At 41.0% G+C, this 23,467-nt stretch overlaps 1 protein-coding gene across 3 annotated transcripts in view; it reads left to right on the forward strand.

Annotated features, from left to right (window-relative positions):
- Positions 1-23,467, forward strand: part of CTPS2 (CTP synthase 2) — a 164,471-nt gene that overhangs the window by 28,414 nt on the left and 112,590 nt on the right. For all 3 annotated transcript variants that reach the window (XR_012881580.1, XM_075854407.1, XM_075854408.1), the window contains exon 9: positions 107-258. Coding sequence is in view for 2 of the 3 variants with exons in the window: in XM_075854407.1 (XP_075710522.1) it covers positions 107-258 (152 nt within the window). In the remaining variant the exon portion in view is untranslated. The remainder of the gene's footprint in view (positions 1-106; positions 259-23,467) is intronic.

Consider the following 23,467-nt stretch of genomic DNA (forward strand, 5'->3'; position numbering starts at 1 on the left):
GATATCCGCTCTAGACCTTCCATCATTCCATACTACATGTTGCTATAGAGAATATACCCACATATATATTATCATATGTCTCATTAATGTATAATGTCTTTTTCAGGTCATATTCATTCATGATGTGTCTTCTACATACCGTGTACCCATTTTATTAGAGGAACAAGGAATTATTACATATTTTAAACATAGACTGGACCTTCCTGTGGATGATAAACCCACTGTGCAGCTTCTGAAATGGAAGAGAATGGCTGACAGGTATAGTAGGCCACACTGTCCTCTCCTGTATCATTCTCCTGTGTGCATACCAGCACATAGCTTCACTACTGTTGAGCACAGAACTTCATTTTCAGTGTAAGATGAATGGTGGACTGAATAGTAGTTATGAAAACAGCATAGCTCGCATGCTACGCTGCTTTCGTAAGTGTCATTCACTACTATGGGAGTTACAGAAACAGCGTAGCTCAGCGAGCTACGCTGTTTTCGTACCTCCATGACTCCTGACCATATAGTCATGAAGTGGCCGGGAGGCAAAGGGAGCTGAAAAAGGTAGAACGGGGTTTAGGGGGGCCCGTTCTAGACATAGGTGTGGGTCCCAGAGGTGTCTATCTGACATTTATTACAAATCCTGTGGATATGTCATAAATGTCTCTGATGGGAAAACCCCTTTAACCCCTTCCCGCTTTGGCCACTTTTGACCTTCCTGACAGAGCCTCATTTTTCAAATCTGACATGTTTCACTTTATGTGGTAATAACTTCGGAATGCTTTTACCTATCCAAGCGATTCTGAGATTGTTTTCTTGTGACACATTGGACTTTATATTACTGGCAAAATTTGCTAGATACATTCAGTATTTAATTATGAAAAAAACACCAAAATGTAGCGAAAAATTGCAAAAATTAGCATTTTTCTCAATTTAAATGTATTTGATTGTAAGACAGGCAGTTATACCACACAAAATTGTTGCTAACATCCCCCATATGTCTACTTTAGATTGGCATCGTTTTTGAACATCCTTTTATTTTTCTAAGACGTTACAAGGCTTTGAACTTTAGCAGCAATTTCTCACATTTTCAAGAAAATTTCAAAAGGCTATTTTTACAGGGGCCAGTTCAGTTGTGAAGTGGCTTTGAGGGCCTTATATATTAGAAACCCCCAAAAATTCACCCCATTTAAAAAACTTCACCCCTCAAAGTATTCAAAACAGCATTTAGAAAATGTCTTAACCCTTTAGACATTTCACAGGAATTAAAGAAAAGTAGAGGTGAAATTTACAAATTTCATATTTTTTTGCAGAAATTCATTTTTAATTCATTTTTTTTTTAACACAGAAAGTTTTACCAGAGAAACGCAACTCAATATTTTTTGCGATAAATAAGCTCTAAGCATATGTTGGTTACAGGCTAGGTAAAGTTTGGAGAACCAACTTCCCCCCATATTATATCAAATAGACTGCTCCATAATTATAGAACCATACCGAAGAAAAAGAGCTATAGCGTCTAAGTATGCAAGAATATATAAATTTTATTAATAGAAAATAACATACATTTAAAAACACATCATAAAAAGACTCTAGTACTAATACCGTGGTATACAATACAGCACAGGACAGAATTAAACAACAGAGTGGTGTATTAGGGCAGACCCATATTCACTACCCATACAATAAGGTATATAGAGTACCACATCCAAATGGGTCATATACTGATAGTTCTCAAAGTCCTAATGTTTATGTGGCAACAATGGATAAATACCTGGCCAAAATATAGTGACATAGGGAAAAACAGTAATTGTATGGTGAGCAATTATAGTGATGCTGTCTTACCCATTAAAAAGTGAGAGTCTCACGATATGTCCGTGCTGAGAGGTCCACAGTACAACCCCAACGCGCGTTTCGCTATCTTTGGTTGCTTCCTCAGGGGGTACAAAGATAGCGAAACGCGCGTTGGGGTTGTACTGTGGACCTCTCAGCACGGACATATCGTGAGACTCTCACTTTTTAATGGGTAAGACAGCATCACTATAATTGCTCACCATACAATTACTGTTTTTCCCTATGTCACTATATTTTGGCCAGGTATTTATCCATTGTTGCCACATAAACATTAGGACTTTGAGAACTATCAGTATATGACCCATTTGGATGTGGTACTCTATATACCTTATTGTATGGGTAGTGAATATGGGTCTGCCCTAATACACCACTCTGTTGTTTAATTCTGTCCTGTGCTGTATTGTATACCACGGTATTAGTACTAGAGTCTTTTTATGATGTGTTTTTAAATGTATGTTATTTTCTATTAATAAAATTTATATATTCTTGCATACTTAGACGCTATAGCTCTTTTTCTTCGGTATGGTTCAATATTTTTTGCCCAGGTTCTGCAGTTTTAGGAAATGTACCACATGTGGCCCTAGTGTGCTAATGGACTGAAGCACCGGCCTCAGAAGCAAAGGAGCACCTAGTTTATTTTGGGGCCTTATTTTTATTAGAATATATTTTAGGCACCATGTCAGGTGTGAAAGGCTCTTGCGGTGCCAAAACAGTGGAAATCCCCCAAAAGTGACCCCATTTGGGAAACTACACACCTCAAGGAAATTATCTAGGCGTATAGTGAGCATTTTGACAAGTTTTTTTACAGAAATTATTGTAATTAGGCCGTGAAAATGAAAATCAATATTTTTTCAAAGAAAATGTAGGTTTAGCGATTTTTTTTTTCTCATTTCCACAAGGACTAAAGGAGAAAAAGCACCGCAGAATTTGTAAAGCTATTTCTCCCGAGTAAAACAATACCCCACGTGTGGTCATAGACGGCCGTTTGGACACACGGCAGGGCTTAGAAGGGAATGAGTGCTATTTGGCTTTTGGAGCTCAAATTTAGCAGGAATGGTTTGCAGAGGCCATGTCGCATTTACAAAGCCCTTGAGGGGACAAAACAGTGGAAACCCCCCAAAAGTGACCCTATTTTGGAAACTACACCCATTGAGGAAATTATGTAGGGGTATAGTGAGCATTTTAACCCCACAGTTGTTTTGCAGAAATTTTTGGAATTAGGCCCTGAAAATGAAATTTTTTTTCAAAGAAAATGTAGGTTTACCTATTTTTTTATAATTTCCACAAGGACTGAAGGAGAAAATGCAGATCACATTTAGCAGGAATGGTTTGCGGAGGCCATGTCACATTTGCAAATCACCTGAGGGGACAAATCAATGAAAACGCCCAAAAAGTAACTCCATTTAGGAAACTACACCCCTTGAGGAATTCATCTAGGGGTGTAGTGAGCATTTTGACAGGTGTTTCATAGAATTTATTAGAATTGGGCAGTGAAAATAAAAACAATCCTTTTTTTTTTTTTTTTTGACCAAGAATTTTATTTGAGGATAAAACAGAGCATATAAAACATCTCACAAAATGTCAAAAGTTTGCACGCAGTGCAATAAATTCAAATTGTAGAAAATGTTACATAGACATACGAACAATGGTAGCCTCCCAAACATCCAAATCAAAAGGAAGTAAATAATAAAATCTAATGGTAAATAACAGTACCATAACCACAGCAAAAGTAGTGCAATATTTAGGGAAAAAAGTCCCAGAAACGAGAAGTAATGACCTGTTTAAGTGTGAATTCAACACAAAGTTACATAAAGACAAGACAACAAAGGGAAACACAAACGGACAAAAGCACACAAAATTGGCGAAATGAGCGTTCAAAAGAGGCCATCCAACCAGAGAGGCAAGTCAGCACCACCCCGGAATCCGGACCATACTGACCACGTTTGAACAAAGATCTCGGATTTACTCCGATGAGCAGACATCAACTCCTCCATTCTCATAATCATATTCATTTCCGTTACCCATTCCTGTAAAGAAGGCACCGTACTAGACTTCCAATGACGTGGGATTACAGTACTAGCTGAAGTCAGAAAATGCCTAAAGACACCCTTTTTGAGGTGTGGGAGTGATACAGGAATCATGGAAAGCAATCCAATAGAAGGCGAGGTAAGAACGACAGTGTCAAAAAGCTTATTCCCAAGATCAAAAAAAAATTCCCAAAAGGGACGGAGTTTAGGGCAATCCCACCAAATGTGCAACATAGTTCCAGGAGCCTCCCCACACCTCCAACAATCGGCAGACACATCAGGAAATATCCTATGTAAAAAGGAAGGACTGCGGTACCATCTGGTAATTATTTTATAGTTTTTCTCCTGAGCAAAACAAGAAGTCGGTAACTTATGAGCCAAGAAGAAAGAAGTCCCCCAATCCTCCTCAGAGTGTCGAACCCCCATGTCCTCATCCCAAGCTGTGGTGAATGTCAACTGAGAATAAGCGTATCCAGGGTGGAGGATCCCATGTAAATAGGACAGCACATGAGAAGGAGCAGAAGTCAAAGACAGATAATGTTCCAAAGGAGTCTTATCCTGAAACAGCACCAGACAATCACCCATGGAAGAGAGATAGGAACGCAACTGAAAATAGGACCACCATATTGATCGTCTCCCCGGGCAGGCCTCAGAGACAGCAGTAAGCTACAAAATTGCACCATCAGGTGTAAGGCTCTGAGCCAAATATTAGCCGTCCTGTCTCCCCCATCAGAGGAATGTGTCCACACCCACTGCCGGAGGGAAGGAAGGGTTATCAAAAAGAGGAGTCAAAGGACCCGGACGATGAGCAAGATCCAGAGTACCAATGATCCGTTCCCAAACTACAAGAAATTGACGTGTGAAGAAAGGCAGAGAAGATGTAGGTCACTGGGAGCCAGTCAACCAAGGCAAAGAGGACAATGCAAGGGAAGACATACCCTTCTCAATGCGCACCCATTGCTTACCCGCATCCGAGCGGAACCAGTCCACCAATCTCATGAGGATCTCAGCTTGATCGTAACGTTTAAAGTCCGGCAACCCCGCGCCCCCCTCCACTTTTGGACGGCTAAGGACAGGAAATCAAAAACGTATCTTTAGCTCAAAATTTTTCATTTTCTCAATGTAAAAAGGAAAAAAAGAACCCAACATTTGTAAAGCAATTTCTCCAGAGTACGGCAATACCCTATATGTGGTCATAAACTGCAGTTTGGGCACACAGTAGGGCTCAGAAGGGAAGGAGTGCCATTTGACTTTTGGAGTGCAGATTTTGCTGGATTGGTTTCTGGGCGCCTGTGGGACCAAAACAGTGGAAACCCCCCAGAAAGTGACCACCATTTGGAAACTATTGGAAACTATACCCCCCCAATGCATTCACCTAGGGGTGTAGCGAGCATGTTAACCCCGCAGGTGTTTTGTAAAAATTTGTGTGCACTCGATGTTGCAGAGTGAAAATGGGATCTTTTTTCCATAGATATGCCAATAAGTGGTGCCCAGCTTGTGCCACCATAACAAGACAGCTCTCTAATTATTATGCTGTTTCCCGGTTTTAGAAACACCCTGTTTCATGTGGCCCTAATTTTTTTCCTGGACATTCGACCAGGCTCAGGAGTGAAAGAGTACCATGTAAAATTGAGGCCTAATTTGGAGATTTACAAAGTAATGGTTGACAATTGCAGGGCTCTGATGTGAAATAATAAACAGAAAGTGACCCCATTTTGGAAACTACATCCCTCAAGGCATTTATTAAGGGGTGTAGTGAGCATTTTTACCCCACAGGTCTTTTCCATAAATGAATGTGCTGCGGATGGTGCAAATTCAAAATTAATATTTTTCCCTAGATATGCCATTTCAGTGGCAAATATGTTGTGCCCAGCTTGTGCAGCTGGAGACCCACACCCCAAAAATTGTTAAAAGGGTTCTCCCGGGTATGGCTATGCCATATATGTGGAAGTAAACTGGTGTTTGGGCACAGTGTAGGGTTCAGAGGGGAGGGAGCACCATTTGGCTTTTGGAGGGCGGATTTTGCTTGGTCGTAGCTTTGTTTGAGTATTGCTGGTGTTTCCGTTTATAATGTGGGAGCATATGTACGCTGGGCAAAGTATATCAGGGGCATAGTCAGGTGGTATAATAATGGGGAAAAAAAACAATTAAATAATCCATAATCGCACTGATAAATGTCCTTCCTTATTCCCCTTTTGGTCCACATTCCGCACCATTGCAGTTTGGGGAATTTTGCTGGGAAGTGTTGTCCTGGTATAATAAGGGCACAGTCGCTTCCAGCAGATATGTTTGAGTCCTCCCCTTCCTGGTTCCCTAATTTTAGGGGCCTTGATAAATCGCCTCTTGAAACAGAAGAAATGTTCCCCTCGGACCTGCACAACTGCATATTTTGTATTTCCTGACTTATTGGAGCCTTAACTAATTTTATTTTTTCATAGACGTAGTGGTATGAGGGCTGTTTTTTGTGAGACGAGCTGTAGTTATTATTGGTAGCATTTTGGGGTACATGCGACTTTTTGATCACTATTATCCTATTTTTTGGGAGGCCAGGTAACCAAAAAACCAAATTTCTGTAATAGTTTTTTTTTTTTTATACAGCGTTCACCACGCGTTATAAATTACATGTTAAATTTATTCTGCGGGTCAGTCCGATTCCGGCGATTCCTAATTTATAGCACTTTTTTTATGTTTTAAAACTTTTTGCATAATAAAATTACTTTTGTAAAAAGAATATTTTTTTCTGTCGCCATGTTGTGAGAACCATAACTTTTAAAACATTTTTGTCTACGGAGGTGTATGAGCACTTGTTTTTTGCGAGACGAGCTATAGTTTTTATAGGGACCATTTTTGGATATGTCTGACTTTTTGATCACTTTTTAGTCCAATATTTGTAGGGCAAAGTGACCAAAAAAATAAAAATTTTGGTAAAGGTTTTTACGTTTTTGTTTACGCTGTTCACCCCGTGCAATAAATAATATAATATTTTTATAACGGTCGCGGCGATACCAAATACGTATGGTTTATTTTATTTTTTTCACTAATAAAGGACTTGATAAGGGAACAGGGCAATTGTGTTTTATTTTATTACTTGAAACTTTTATTATGTTTTCAAACCTATTTTTTTTCACTTTTTTATATTGTTTTTGCACTTTTTTTCAAGTCTCACTAGGGGACTTGAAGGTCCAACTATCTGTTTTGTTTTTTTCTCTAATACATTGCACTACCTATGTAGTGCAATGTATTAGATCTGTCAGTTATTCACTGAGAGCAAGCCGATTTGGCTTCGCCTCCCAGCGGGGCCTAATCGTCCTCCGTAATGGCAGAGCAGGAGGCCATTGTATCTCCTGTTGCCATAGCAGCAGTCGGCAGCCCTTATTATGCTTATTATAATCCTGAATATTATTTTACTTATTATTGAATGGAATGAATTGATGCCTCCATAAGAATGTTTTTCGCACCAAAAATTTTCAGCAAATTACAGTACTGTTCAAGTAAATGGGGTGTACAAAACCAGATTCACAGACTATGGGAAAAATCTGCACAGATGTAAGTGCTTGCTGCCGATTCCAAATCCGCTGCGTTCTCTATTCTGCTGCAGAAAGGTGGAAAAGGTAACCAAGGATTTCATCCTTGCCATAACACACCGGGCAGCCTGCTGCCATATCCACATCAAAATTCTTTGAGACATCTATCAGATTCCCTGATAACGTTAAGCTGGTGGGTGAAGGTTGAGTTTAAATCTGCGTCATCAATTGCGTTTTCTGTTCCGTCATAGAAAATAAAGAAAATTGACGGATTGTCAGATTGGTCACGATCAGGTTTTGTTGTGGTGTTTGTCATTTGATAGGAACAATAGTGCGGCTTGCATCACTACTCTTCAGCTCAGATATGATGGAATCAGTGACGAAGCCTAAAGTTGTGAACACAGCTTAAAGCTGGCCATGCACTATAGATAGCTGTCAGCCAAACGATCGTTCGACTGACAGTTGTTCTCCCCAACTCCCCAATACACATTCATGCACGGCTTGACCATTCATGCATGTGTTTTTAATTGGGAGAAGGTAGAAAGCCAATGTCACATTATGGCAATGGCTTATTTTCTAACAAACAAAAGGATAGGGCAAGTATAATTTCAGCAGCCCGATTCTTCTCTCCCCAGACATCTGCCATCGGGGGGAGAGTCGGGATGCCGCCATACACATTAGATGGTCGGCCAGTCCCATTGAAATCTGCAGGTTCGGCCAACATATATCTAATGTGTATGCCCAGCTTAACACACTCAGAACCCCATCAAAATGTCAGAATTCCTGTAATGACGGGGGTAAGGAAACAGACAAGTGAGCCCTAATCTACCCGCCACTCAGTCCCTGCCTACTTGCAACGACCCGCCCTAGGCGACGGGGTACAACTGGGCGACAGTCCCTACGCTCAATAAGTGCACGACAGACAAACAGACAAGGGTACACAGAAGCAAGGGAAAAGGGGCAGTTGCCCACGGCAACACAGAGAGCAACAAGAGTGGTGAACTAGCCGAGTCAAACCAGGAGTGTACGAGGTACCAAACGCAGAGCAGGAGAGTAGTGAGCAAGTCGAGTCAAACCAGGAGTGTACGAGGTACCAAACGCAGAGCAGGAGAGTAGTCAGTAAGCCAGGGTCAATATGAAGCAGGGTAAAATAGATCAAGAAGCTGCAGCAGGGCCAGGAAACCAAATGAGAAGAATCACAAGCAAGGAGGAACAGGAAAGGCAGGTATAAATAGACAGAGGGCGGGAGCTAGCTCCGTCTGGCCAGGCTATGATAGGCTCTCCCGCTCCTAAGCCTGCCATCCTGAGTGGTGGAAGATGGAGTCAGTCTCCCAGACATAGAAGCAGCTGCAGACTGATTACCTATGGGCGTGGATACAGAAGCTGTGCCTGGCAGATCCTTAACAATTCCTTTAGAAGAAATGGTCTGTGACTGATTTCTGGTCTGGTGATCACTCTTGACCAATCAGTAGTGAGGGGGTGTTCTGGGGGCCATTCAGTGGGTGCTCTTAGATTACTCATTGCTGAAATTATTGGGAATTATTATGCTGAATACTATTATGTAATATTTCACACACTTCTCCCCACTCTGTATTTTACAGTTTTATTTTAATTGGTAATTCTCTGAGCGATCACTGGTAAAAAGTTTAATAACGCTTTCAAGTTTTCTACATTCACAAACGCAAAATTTGTTTTCTCTGCTTCATTATGGCGATATATTGGACAATCAAGTGATGCTCAGGCTAACTTTCTCTGTTAACAGATTTTAGTTTTATTTTATTTCTAGAACTTTTTTGCTTTTATAAGTTTACATAACAAGAACTAAATTGAATCTAAGTACAAATTAACTGAATTGTAGATGAAAATCGAAAAGTAGTTTTTAATTATAATATGGGTTATAAGAGTGATGTCCTGTCATTGACCGATAAATGAGGACTTTTATGACTTTGTTTAAAAAAAAAAAAAATTTTGCAGGTAAAATGGGTTTATTTATGTGTTTTTAGATGCAGATTTCAAATTTTTATGCAGAAACAGGCGTGGATTATCTGATGCAGATTTTCATACTTTTCTTTATAATCTTGTCAGATACAATTGTGAGAAGACTTAAAATCTATTTACTTTGCTGGTACTCTATTACTCTATTATGCCACAGGAAAATCCACACGGCTAATTGTAAATCACTATTGTAAAGGATTTGCCAGACACAGCTTCTGTGTCGACGCCCGTGGGCAATCAGTCTGCACCTGCTCCTATGTCTGTGAGACTGACTCCATCTTCCACCACTCAGGATGGCAGGCTTAGGAGTGGGAGAGCCTATCACAGCCTGGCCAGACGGAGCTATCTCCCACCCACTGTCTATTTATACCTGCCTTTCCTGTTCCTCCTTTGCCTGTGATTCTTCTATGCTTTTTTCCTGGCTTGCTGCTGCTGCTTGTACTACTCATCCTCTGCTTTTTATTGATCTTGGCTTTCTGACCACTCTCCTGCTCAGCGTTTTGTACCTCGCTCTCTCCTGGTTTGACTCTGCTCGTTCACTACTCTTGTTGCTCACGGTGTCTCCGTGGGCAGCTGCCCTTTTCCCTAGCTTCTGTGTACCCTTGTCTGTTTGTCTGTCTTGCACTTACTGAGCGTAGGGACCGTCGCCCAGTTGTACCCCGTCGCTTAGGACGGGTCGTTGCAAGTAGGCAGGGACTGAGTGGCGGGTAGATTAGGGCTCACCTGTCTGTCTCCCTACCCTGTCATTACAACTATTATTCCACATTGATCCATCGATGAGAGATATGTCTATAATAATCTAAGTGCATATCTATTGTACATGGACCATTTATAGGTAAACAAACATTCCTATAGTCATCTATGTACGTTCTGTATCCCTCATCCATAGATCAGATGTAGATAAACAGATATCTATGTCGTCCTGGAGAACCCATTGAATATATTATGTAAGGCTGAGACCCTTAACCTGTTTACTCTGTACAGTCGTGATTGCTCCAGCAAGTAATAGCTGTAAACATATGTGTATGTTGCGGACGGCTGATATTGATTTCTACAAGGCCAGACTGTCATTCTCTCAGTAGGAGACGGATATTATTTCCAGCTGTTCCTGATAATATTTTTAAATGAGACATATGGCTTTGAATGTTAAAGAATTCACGGAGAAAAATAAAACCGGAGTAACATCGTCTTCCAAAAATGCTGCTGCCTTCATGAGGACATCTTGTCCTTTTTTACGTTTCTTATGTCATAGTACCAGGCACAACCGCTCGTGTGGATATGCCGCGGTGCTCATGTAAACAAAAATAGGGAAGCGACACTTGCCGGAGGAGGCACTTCATTGTGTTGATTGCCGGGGGGTCTCGTTGTCGAACCCCTGCTGATCAAACATTGATGTGGCCATAGTCTTATAGGAAGAACTGCTAATATATAATCTATATGTGAGAGAAAGAAGTGATCATGGGGGGGCAGACATTTTTCTGTTTTTCCCATAGTCACCAATACCAAAATGTCGGCTCTCAAACAGCAATAAATCACATTCAACTGCACATTAAATAGATATAATATAGACTTAAGATTTAATAGGTAACACAATGTGCATATAGTAATTGATAACGTTAGTTTAGATTAGGATTGGGATTTACATATGTCTGAGAAGGATTTAAAGAGGCTCTGTCACCACATTATAAGTGGCCTATATTGTACATGATGTGATCGGCGCTGTAATGTAGATAACAGCAGTGTTTTTTATTTAGAAAAACAATAATTTTTGACGAAGTTATGACCTATATTAGCTTTATGCTAATGAGTTTCTTAATGACCAACTGGGCGTGTTTTACTTTTTGACCAAGTGGGCGTTGTACAGAGGAGTGTATTAGGCTGCCCAATCAGTGACCAATCAGCGTCATACACTTCTCCCCATTCATTTACACGGCACATAGTGATCTTATTAGATCACTATGTACAGCCACATACACACACACACTAATGTTACTCAAGTGTACTGAGACTTAATAGACATCACTGCCAACCAGGACGTGATGTCTATTCAGAATCCTGACACTTCGCTAATGTTTGTGTGAGATTTACAGCAAGGCAAGCATAATCTCGTTTTAAATTACAGTTTACAGCGTAATTACTTGAATGGGAGAAGGCTGTAATACTGTAAACCGCCGCTACAAGTCTGTCAGCGATTCACAGTACGAGCAGGTAAGGAATGAAGGGCGAAGCAGCACCCGCATAAGCACTGCGGTCCCTTCAAAGCAGCTGATTGGCAGAGGTTTCCTGAAATTGGACCCCGACCGATCGATGATCAGATTTTGATGATAGGCCATCAATTTCTTATGACTGGAAAACCCCTTTAAGCCCAGAGTTAACATGGACTTAAATCAATACATTACTCGTTATCCTGTATCTTTTCGCACATAACTATATATAAATCTACTGAGCTCCTTCTGTTCTATAGCATTCTGCCCACTGATCGGGATGCATGTTTGGCAGGACACGTTCCCTTTAAGGCCCATGGTTTTGGAAGGTGATGTCTGACAAGCTCATACAGGTGTGATGGTCAGGTGCCCACATACTTTTGACCATATAGTGTATGCAAAGCTTAATCATACTCTGAATTCATATTATAAATTTTAAAAAAAGGATTAAACTTTTCGTTGTTTCAGTCACACCGCAATAGAAATCAGGCAACAACGTCACATGTCTACTTTGGCTGCTATTCACTTCTATCGATGTGTGGCTGTTGAAAGTTGAAGCCAAATCCAAGTTCTGTGGATATATTGAGAGCATCCACATGTATTCCTATAGATGTGTCTGGTATGGCCTTCCTTCTAAAATAAAAATCCCAGCGGAAGCTGTAATGGTGTTCATTTTCTGTCACAAGAGAGAAAAAAACAAGTATTACTAATAAAGTAATGAGTAGAAGTTTTGTTTCAACTTGACAGAAATTGATGTAGATTTAGCTCTTTAAAGGAAGACAGAGCAAGTAAAACTCGCACCGCGTGATGTGTAAAAACCCTGGTGTGAGGACAGTTGAAATCTTTAATACTAATCCACTTTCTATTTCATGAAAATGAGACAGTCCTGACATTATTATTGCTATCACTTAGTACTGTAAATGTCCTGACCGTCATGGCTTTACAGTGTTTAGGAACTGATGACATCACTGAAACATGAAATAAAAAGTTGGTGATGTTAGGGTACCGACCCCTGAGACAGAAAGATGCCTTTAAGCTAGGCGCCCATCCCCCAAACCCAGGTTCTGAATACTACAACATGGCAGCACATCTTGGGGAGAGCACTGTCCAATTCAGCAGGATCACAGTAGTGTTGTAGGGCAGCCCCAAACTCCAGCTTGAGAAGGCTCTTCAGTGGGCTCTCGATCTGCCCACTGGCTTAATGGGAATCTTGTCAGCAGTTTTTAGACCTAAAAACTGCTGACAGAGTGATATAAAAGAGGGGGGGGGGCATTGTAACGGTTCTAACGGCTTTTTGGCTCGGTGCCATGCTTGCAAGTGCCACTGAGGTGGGCACTTGAGTAGCAAGTGCTTCTTCACTCTCCTCACTGCACTCTGCCAGGCCCGCCCCTCTGCTTTGAGTGACGTCTCTAGCGGTCTCCTGATTGGCCGCTAGAGATGTCACGCAGAGCAGAGAGTGGCACTAAGGCCTTATTCACACGAACGGGTTATACGTCCGTGCTACGCGCGTGATTTTCACGCGCGTCGCATGGACCTATGTTAATGAATGGGGCCGTTCAGAATGTCATTGAATTTCACGCAGCGTATGTGCGCTGAGTAAAACTCACGACATGTCCTATATTTGGCTGTGTTTCGCGCAGCACGCACCCATTGAAGTAAAAAAACATATGCTGATGCCACACTGACCTTTTGCGCGCGCAATATGGACAGGTCCGTGTCAATAAGGCCTTTCAAACACGGCATGTTGGTTTCTCGGTTTGCATGACCAACGCAATGGGTATCATTACAATGCCCTCCCCCACTACTATATACTGCTGTCAGGTTCCCTTTAACCTTTTATGGACATCTTAAAACATCACTGCCCCATGACATTGACATGTAAAGTCCTCCTGCACACACACACATTTTCTGGAGTTTTAAACTGCATCAAAAAAGCTTCTAAAGTGTAAATGGAACATGCGTTTTTTTATGAGATTTTTGTGGCAATTTTAGTTTAGTGTAATTTTGTACATGCGTTTTTTTATGGCGTTTTTAAAGTTTTATAGAGAAACCTATGGGAAAAATGCCATACCCAGACCATGCTTCGTTTCGAAATAAAACGCCACTGACAACAAAATTGCCTTAAAAATTACACAAACCAAAACTCAATTGTATGTAGTGCATTTGATATTTTACTATAGACTTTAACCCCTTAAGGACGCAGCCTAGTTTGGGCCTTAAGGCTCAGAGCCCATTTTTCAAATCTGACATATTTCACTTTATGTGGTAATAACGTCGGAATGCTTAAACCTATCCAAGCGATTCTGAGATTGTTTTCTCGTGAAACTTTGGGCTTCATGTTCGTGGTAAAATTTGGTCGATATATTCAGTGTTTATTGGTGAAAAATTGCAAAATTTAGAGAAAATTTTGAAAAAATTGCATTTTTCAGAATTGAAATGCATCTGCTTGTAAAACAGAAGTTTATACCACCCAAAATAGTTACTAGTTCACATTTCCCATATGTCTACTTTAGATTGGCATCGTTTTTTGAACATTATTTTATTTTTCTTGGACGTTACAAGGCTTAGAACATAAACAGCAATTTCTCATATTTTTAAGAAAATTTCAAAAGCCTTTTTTTTAAGGTACCTCTTGAGTTCTGAAGTGGCTTTGTGGGGCCTATGTATTAGAAACCCTGATAAAACACCCCATTTTAAAAACTAGACCCCTCAAAGTATTCAAAACAGCATTTAGAAAGTTTTTTAACCCTTCAGGCATTTCACAGGAATTAAAGCAAAGTGGAGGTGAAATTTGCAAATTTCATTTTTCTTGCTGAATTTCAATTTTATTCATTTTTTTTTCTGTTTCACAAAAGGTTTTACCAGAGAAACACTACTAAATATGTATTGTCCAGATTCTGCAGTTTTTAGAAATGTCCCACATGTGGCCCTACTGCGCTCGTGGACTAAAACACAAGCCCTAGAAGCAAAGAAGCACCTAGTGCATTTTGAGGCCTCTTTTTTTTATTAGAATATATTTTAGGTAGCATGCCAGGTTTGAAGAGGTGTTGAGGTGCCAAAACAGTAGGAATCCCCCAATAGTGACCCCATTTTGGAAACTACACCCCTCAAGGAATTCATTTATGGTTGTTGTTACCATTTTGACCGCACAGTTTTTTCACAGCACCTATTTGAATTGGGCTGTGAAATGAAAAAAAATTTCATTTTTTTCCAATAAAATGTCATTTGTGATCAAAATTTCTTATTTTCACAGGGAACAAAATACCCCATTTTGTTGCCCAATTTGTCCTTAGTGCGGCAATACCCCATTTGTGGTGATAAACTGCCGTTTGGGCCCATGGGAGGGCTCAGAAGGAAAGGAGCGCTATATGTTTGTTGGAGTCCAGATTTTGCTGGATTGGTTTTCGGGTGCCATGTCGCATTTGCAGAGCCTCAGAGGTATCAAAGCAATGGAAACCCACCAAAAGTGACCCCATTTTGGAAACTACACCCCACAAGGAATTAATTTATGGTTGTTGTTAGCATTTTGACCACACAGTTTTTTCACAGCACCTATTTCAATTGGGCTGTGACATTAAAAAAATGAAATTTTTTCCAATAAGATGTAATTTTTTATCAAAATTTCTTATTTTCACAGGGAACAAAATACTCAATTTTGTTGCCCAATTTCTCCTGAGTGCAGCAATACCCCATTTGTGGCAATAAATTGCCGTTTGGGCCCATGGGAGGCCTCAGAAGGGAAGGAGCGCTATGTGTTCTTTGGAGTACAGATTTTGCTGGTTTGGTTTTCGGGTGCCATGTCGCATTTGCAGAGCCCCAGAGGTATCAAAGCAATAGAAACCAACCACAATGACCCCATTTTGGAAACTACACCCCTCAAGGAATTCATTTATGGGTGTTATGACCATTTTGACCCCATAGTTTTTTCACAGAACTTATTTGAATTGGGCTGGGAATGAAAACAAAATTATTTTTTTTAAATAATATGTCGTTTTGGCTGAAAATTTCTTATTTTCACAAGAAACAAAATACCCCATTCTGTTGCGCAATTTGTTCTGAGTGCCGCAATACCCCATTTGTTGTGATAAACTGCCGTTTGGGCCCATGGGAGGGCTCAGAAGGAAAGGACCACCATTTGGCCTACTGGGAATTTTCTAGTGCGAAGTCATGTATGCAGAAGCACCTGAGGTACCAGTACAGTTGAAACCTGCAAGAAGTGACCCCGTTTTAATAACTACACCCTTAAGGCATTCATCTAGAGGTGTAGTGAGCATTTTGACCATAGACCTACACCCCATAAACTGTAATGTGGGTTCTACCGGGTATGGCAATACCCTACATGTGGCTGTTATCAGCTGCCTGGACACACAGCAGGGCTCAGAGGGGAAAGACGAGGGGGGATAAGCTGTGCGGAGTGCATCAGGGTAAGTAAAATTGGGGTAAATTATAAACCAAGGGATGTATGATAAATTTGAAAACTGACTTTCATACAGAGCTCTGGTTATTCGGGACACGTGTCACATTGATATATTGTGTCATCCCTTATCGCCCTCTTATAGCAGACTTTGCACCTCTTTTGACTTTTTCCCTTCTTGCCAGTTTGGGGAACTTCTCCTGGAAAGTGTTGCCGCCTTGGTACGATGCGTGTGGCCCCGCTTCCAGAAGTACTGGGTGCCCCCCCTTCTTGGTCCCTAAAGATTAGGTTCTTGATAATCACCTCTTGAAATTCCAGGAAAGTTCCCGTCTGGCCTGCACATCGACGTAGCACGTACGCATTGTACAAAGCCATCTGTATGATGTGCACGGCCAGCTTCTTATACCACACCGCATGGTGCTGTAGGGCTTCAGGATTTGATCTGACAAGTCCACACCTCCCATGTACCTATTGTAGTCCAGGATGCAGTCTGGTTTGGGGGTGGCCTTTCCTTCATATAGCCTAAACCTGTAGGTATACCCGAATGCACTCTCGCAGCTTATACATCTTCACGCCATACCTTGCCCTCTTACCCGGCAGGTACTCCCGGAATTGAACCCTCCCTTTAAAATGTACCAGGGACTCATCAATAGAAATACACTTCTCGGGGGTGAATGCTTGGGAAAACCGGGCACTGAAACGGTCTAATAGGGGTCTCCGTTTATACAAACGGTCAAAACTGGGGTCATCTCGGGGTGGGCACGGCTCATTATCAGTATAATGTAAGAAGCGAAGTATTGCCTCATTTATTTATTTTTTTTAGGTTCCTGTTCAGTTCTGAAGTTGCTTTGAGGGGCCCATATATTAGAAACCCCTATCAAATACCCCATTTTAGAAACTAGACCCCTCAAAGTATTCACAACAGCATTTAGAAAGTTTATGAACCCTTTAGGTGTTTCACAGAAATTTAGAGCAAAGTAGAGGTGAAATTTAAATATTTTTTTTGTCAGAAAATCCTCTTTATACCATTTTTTTTATAACAGAAAAGGATTTATCAGAGAAACGCAACTTAATACGTATTGCCCAGATTCTGCAGTTTTGAGAAATATCCCACATGTGGCCCTAGTGCGGTAATGGACTGAAGCACCGGCCTCCGAAGCAAAGGAGCACCTAGTGGATTTTGAGGCCTCTTTTTTATTAGGCACCATGTCCGGTTTGAAGAGGTCTTGTGGTGCCAAAACATTGGGAACCCCCCAAAAGTGACCCCAATTTGGAAACTAGACCCCTTGAGGAATGCATTGTAGTTTTCTTGGGGTTCATGCGGCTTTTTGATCAGTTTTTATTCTATTTTTAGGTGGCGTGGTGACTAAAAAACAGCAATTCTAGTATTGTTTTTTTATTCTTTTTTTTTTACTGCGTTCACCGTGCGCTATAAATGACATATTCACTTTATTCTGCGTGGCGATACGATTACGGCGATACCAGATGTTTATAGTTTTTTTTTATGTCTTATGGCGTTTGCACAATAAAATACGTTTTGTAAACAATCATTCACTTTTTGTGTTACCTTATTCTAAGAGCCAGAACTTTTTCATTTTTCAATCAATAAAGCCGTGCGAGGACTTATTTTTTGCGTAACGAACTGTAGTTTCGATCAGTACCATTTTTCGGTACATGCGACTTTTTGATCTCTTTTTATTCCATTTTTTGGGAGGTGAAGTGACCAAACAATTGTGATTGTGGTTCGGTTTATTATTATTTTCTTTTACGGCGTTCACCGTGCTGGATAAATAATGAAATAATTTTGTAGTTCAGGCCGTTACGGACGCGGCGATACCAATTATGTATAGTTTATTTGTTTGTTTATATATTTTTATTAATAATAAATGACTGATAATGGAAAAAGGGGGATTTTTACTTTTAATACTTTTAAAACTTTTATTTTCTTATTTTTACACAACTTCTTTTAACTTTTTTTTTACTGTATTACTTTGTCCCACTAGGGGACTTGAGGGCAGGAGGCCCTGATGGCAATTCTAATACACTGCACTACATGCGTAGTGCAGTGTATTAGAACTGTCAGCTACTCACTGACAGCAAGCATAGTGGGTCCTGACGTTGTCAGGACCCACTAGGCTTCCGTCTATGGCATAGCCGGACGCCATTGTTTGGTGTCCGGTTGCCATAGTCCCCATCGCCGGCCGCTATCGCGTAGCAGGCCGGCGATGGCAGCTTAACCCCTAAAAAGCCGCGATCTCTATAGAACGCGGCTTTTAAGGGGTTAATCAGTGGGGACACAGCGATCGGTCCCCGCTGTAGGAGCTGTGACAGCTGCTGAACAAGACAGCAGCTGTCACAGCTCCTGTATGTGTCGGGAGGACGGCCGAAACGGCCGTTACTCCCGAGACGTACTATTAGGTCATGGAGCGCGAACGATACAGCTGCCATGACGTAATAGTACGTCCAGGAGCGGGAAGGGGTTAATGTAACATATGGTCGCATAAAAATATGCTATTAAAAACACCACGAAAAATGCAGCAAAACGCTGTGCGTGAATCCAGTGGAGTTTTTCCAGTATTCTAAAATAATTTGTGTTTCAATTCCTCACCATTTTCAAGATCTCTGTTTGCTGAATGGGAACATCCTTGTTGACATCCAGAGGCTGAGAACATGTAAGGTAGTCCTGCTCTCAGCAGAGAAGTGGATACAACTGTATTCAGTCTAGGCAATGCTCTGTGAAATAAATACATCCGCAGCTCCTGCACACATCTCTCTGGTAGTTTGCTACAATGTATTAGTCTGGAGTTCTTCCTGTTAAAGGGGTTGTCCACGACCGGACAACTGATGACCTATCCACCGGATAGGTCATCAGTACATGATCTGTGGGGGTCCGACACCTGGATTTAGGATTGATCAGCCGCTTCGGCTGCCTCGGGCACCAGGCGCCCACCGGACGTCCATGCTGGAAGCAGTTGGCTACGGTCATGGAATAGCGGCCAAGCTGCTGTACTGCAGCTCGGCTCCTATTCAAGTGAATAGAAGCAGAGCTGAGGTTCGGCAGCACGGCCGCTATGCAATGTACGGAGCAAACTGCTTACGTCTCCGTACATTGCATACTGTGCAATAACATCCGATGCCCGCAAGCAACCGGAGCAGCTGATCAGTGTGGGGTCCAGGTGTCGGACCCGCACCGATGATATACTGTGGATAGGTCATCAGTTGTCTGGTAGTGGACAACTCCTTTAAAGAGGCTCTGTCACCAGATTTTGCAACCCCTATCTGCTATTGCAGCAGATAGGCGCTGCAATGTAGATTACAGTAACGTTTTTATTTTTAAAAAACGAGCATTTTTGGCCAAGTTATGACCATTTTTGTATTTATGCAAATGAGGCTTGCAAAAGTACAACTGGGCGTGTTGAAAAGTAAAAGTACAACTGGGCGTGTATTATGTGCGTACATCGGGGCGTGTTTACTACTTTTACTAGCTGGGCGTTCTGATGAGAAGTATCATCCACTTCTCTTCACAACGCCCAGCTTCTGGCAGTGCAGCACTGTGACGTCACTCACAGGTCCTGCATCGTGTCGGCACCAGAGGCTACAGATGATTCTGCAGCAGCATCGGCGTTTGCAGGTAAGTCGATGTAGCTACTTACCTGCAAATGCTGATGCTGCTGCAGAATCAAGTGTAGCCTCTGGTGCCGACACGATGCAGGACCTGTGAGTGACGTCACAGTGCTGCACTGCCAGAAGCTGGGCGTTGTGAAGAGAAGTGGATGATACTTCTCATCAGAACGCCCAGCTAGTAAAAGTAGTAAACACGCCCCGATGTACGCACATAATACACGCCCAGTTGTACTTTTACTTTTCAACACTCCCAGTTGTACTTTTGCAAGCCTCATTTGCATAAATACGAAAATGGTCATAACTTGGCCAAAAATGCTCGTTTTTTTAAAAATAAAAACGTTACTGTAATCTACATTGCAGCGCCGATCTGCTGCAATAGCAGATAGGGGCTGCAAAATCTGGTGACAGAGCCTCTTTAAGCTTCACGGAGAATTGTCTAGACTGAATGCAATTGTACCTACTTCTCTGCTGTAGACAGGACTAGGTCTGTATGGGTGTCCAGCCTCTATATGTACACAAGAGTGAACAATTCTCATCCACACACTGCACAAATGCTGAGCGGAAAAAAACGCTTAGAAATTGTTTTTTGTTGTTGCGGATTTTCCTCATTGAATTCAATGGGGAGGGAAAACCTGCGACAAATAGCAGATGTTGCGATTTTAGCGGCAGAAAAGCTGCGACTTCCGCAAAAATCACAACTCAGAAAAAAAAATCTTATACAGAATTCTCGGCTTCTTCGTCCAGGCCGCCCTCCTGGGATAACGTTTCATCCCATGTGACCGCTGCAGCCTGTGACTGTCATGTGGGATGAAACAATCCCAGGACTGCAGATAGTCAGTACGTCAGAGGGACGTGTCGCCATGGTGACTATATCCAGTTGTTTTTTTCATTGCAGGATTTCCGCAGCGCACATTCCAGCCGAAAAACTGCGCCACAATTTGATGCGTTTTTTTCAGCTGGAATTACCTGCACTGACCAGGATAGATACAGTGTGTGCTTTTACGCAGTGTATATACCCTGTGTGAACATACCCCTAGAGTGCAATATTGGATAGAACCAACCAAGTGGAAGACAATATCATGACACGAGTTACTAGAATTTAGATTTTTCTTTCTTTTGGTCTTTTTTTTTTAAATTTTAATAATGATGGCAAGTCCTGAGGTCCCTGGTAAACTAATGCCATTTGTTGTATCTGGGCTTTTTGACAACTGGACATTTATTATTTGGCCTTTATTACGTTCTCCTAAGTTCGGACTTTCAACAACATTTTGTAGGTAACATTGTTGAATTGTATTTCTAGAATGGTCTGAACTGCTTTGTTACATTCACATTAAGGTAATTCTATGTTTTCCACTACGTTTAGGCTGTCATATTCCAGTGACAGAATCAATAGAAATTAGATATTCTACTTTTGTGTGGGAGCTTTTTTGATTTTAAAGCCTAAAACCGAAGAGACATCCAAATACAATTCACTTTTCTGTCTCCTCATACAATCGATCAGATCTAAGCTTACGATTACAATAGTCACAGTGATTGACATATTTTTTCTGAGAGCTCAAAAGATGGATGGATGAACATGTGGGACCTGCCCATGGCCCAAACCGAGTATGCGCCATTTAAGATGCACTTAAGATGTCCTTCAATCTGTGCCTGTATCACGTACATGCAAATAAGTGGGTCATTGGCATTGATGGATAATGGATTATTCAGTGATACATGTAGCGGGGGATTAGATATAATTTAATTATACCCTATAATACTACTGATGCCTGCATTATAAACGTCCCGGATTCGGTCCCTTTCATATACCTTGCGAAACGTCTCCTCATGAATATTTGATATTCTGTCACCTCATCTGTCAGTCGACAATAGCAGATCAGGTCACTTCTAGCAGGTACTGCATCTTTTACAGCAGTTCTCTATGAATGCTTGCCGTATATTAGTTCCCAATGTATTACCATTTACAGGCACTTTGAAGTAAGGATCTATAAGTTACATTCCGTAGAAGCAAAATATAAATGTAATAATAACATATCTAAGGTCACTAGCCAAAAGGTGTATACAATGTAGTAATAGCCTTTTTCTATTGTAATGCCATATTCACCTTGAAGAGGACCTGTCACCTCTCCGGACATGTCTGTTCCAGTAAATAATTGTATTCCCTATGAAATGACGAGTCTGGAGAATTTTTTCCATTGATATGACAGTAAACAACACAATGTAAACATAAAACATAGCACAATCTTAGTAAAAATATATGAAATAAAAGGATGAACAATACATTTTGCTTCGACGTATTGACTCCTCTTGCTTGTTCCTCAGTTGATCCTCTGGGAAATAGTTATTATATACACGCAAACATATATATATTATTCTTTTTTTTCGGTACATTGGATTCCTCCTCTAGTCTCCCTGCTGTCCAATATATTAGACAAATTGATCTCAATAATATTTGACTTTATCTTAATGGTGTATGGTGCTCTGACCATATGTGACTACCAACCTATGGATTAGGTGCCATCACTACGAGCAGGCTGTGATCACAAAACACTTTACAAACCCCTTTTTTAAATACTATATAGGTGTCTTCACACACAGCAATTTTAGGAAAATTTCCCTTTTTTTGTGGTGCTTTTCCTGGCATTTCTTTTCTGCAAAAAAAAAAAAGTTGCCAACAGATGTTACCTAGAAGTCAATAAATAAACATTAAACACACTACATGCAGCACATTTTTTGATGTGGTATTTTTTTCTTATCTTGCTTTTTTGGGTCAGTGGCGTTTTTTGCAATCACGTCATAGGGTTGGTTTAGTGTTTTTTCAGCCAATTAGTGGCATGTTTCTCCCATTGACCTCCATTGTTTTATTTTGCATGATCCGAAAAACTCATGTGCCAATGTGTGTTTTGTTTTTTATGACCTTTTCCCTGTATAAATTGTGTATTACAAAGAGAAATCTTTGAATCACATGATCTTTAAATAACATCTCTCTCTGGAGGACCAGGAATGTCTGTGCATTACATGGACATAGTCACTTCAATCAATAGGGACTATCATTACCACAGATGGAGCCCCCACCAATTTATACAACAATTACAGATGTCCAATCCCTTGAATACCAAACAGGCAATCACTTAAAGAGGCTCTGTCACCAGATTATAAGTGCCCCTTCTCCTACATAATGTGATCGGCGCTGTAATGTAGATAACAGCAGTGGTTTTTATTTTGAGAAACGATCATGTTTGAGCAAGTTATGAGCAATTTTAGATTTATGCTAATTAGTTTCTTAAATACTAACTGGGCGTGTTTTTACTGTTTATCAACTGGGTGTTGTAAAGAAGTGTATGACGCTGACCAATCAGTGACCAATCAGTGTCGTACACTTCTCATTGTTCCAGCCCAGCTTCTTTCACTGCACAATCACACTGTGCTGTGGATCATGCTGGACTGGAACAATGAGAAGTGTATGACGCTGATTGATCACTGATTGGTCAGCGTCATACACTCCTCTGTACAACACCCAGTTGGTAAAAAGTAAAAAGACGCCCAGTTGTCTATTAAGAAACTAATTAGCATAAATCTAAAATTGCTCATAACTTGCTCAAAAATGATCGTTTCCCCAAATAAAAAACCACTGTTGTTATCTACATTACAGCGCCGATCAGATTATGTAGGAGAAGGGGCACTTATAATCTGGTGACAGAGCCTCTTTAAAGAGAACCTGTCGCTTGGACATATAAATTTAACTGGTTTACTGACCTGAATAGCACTGTTTTCCTGATTCCAGCACTGTTTTTTTTTCCTGGACCCCCATTCAAGAGATATGGCCCACTGTTGTGTTGGCCC

Source organism: Rhinoderma darwinii, chromosome 2, assembly GCF_050947455.1.
Source record: "Rhinoderma darwinii isolate aRhiDar2 chromosome 2, aRhiDar2.hap1, whole genome shotgun sequence".
Taxonomy (NCBI): Eukaryota; Metazoa; Chordata; class Amphibia; order Anura; family Rhinodermatidae; genus Rhinoderma; species Rhinoderma darwinii.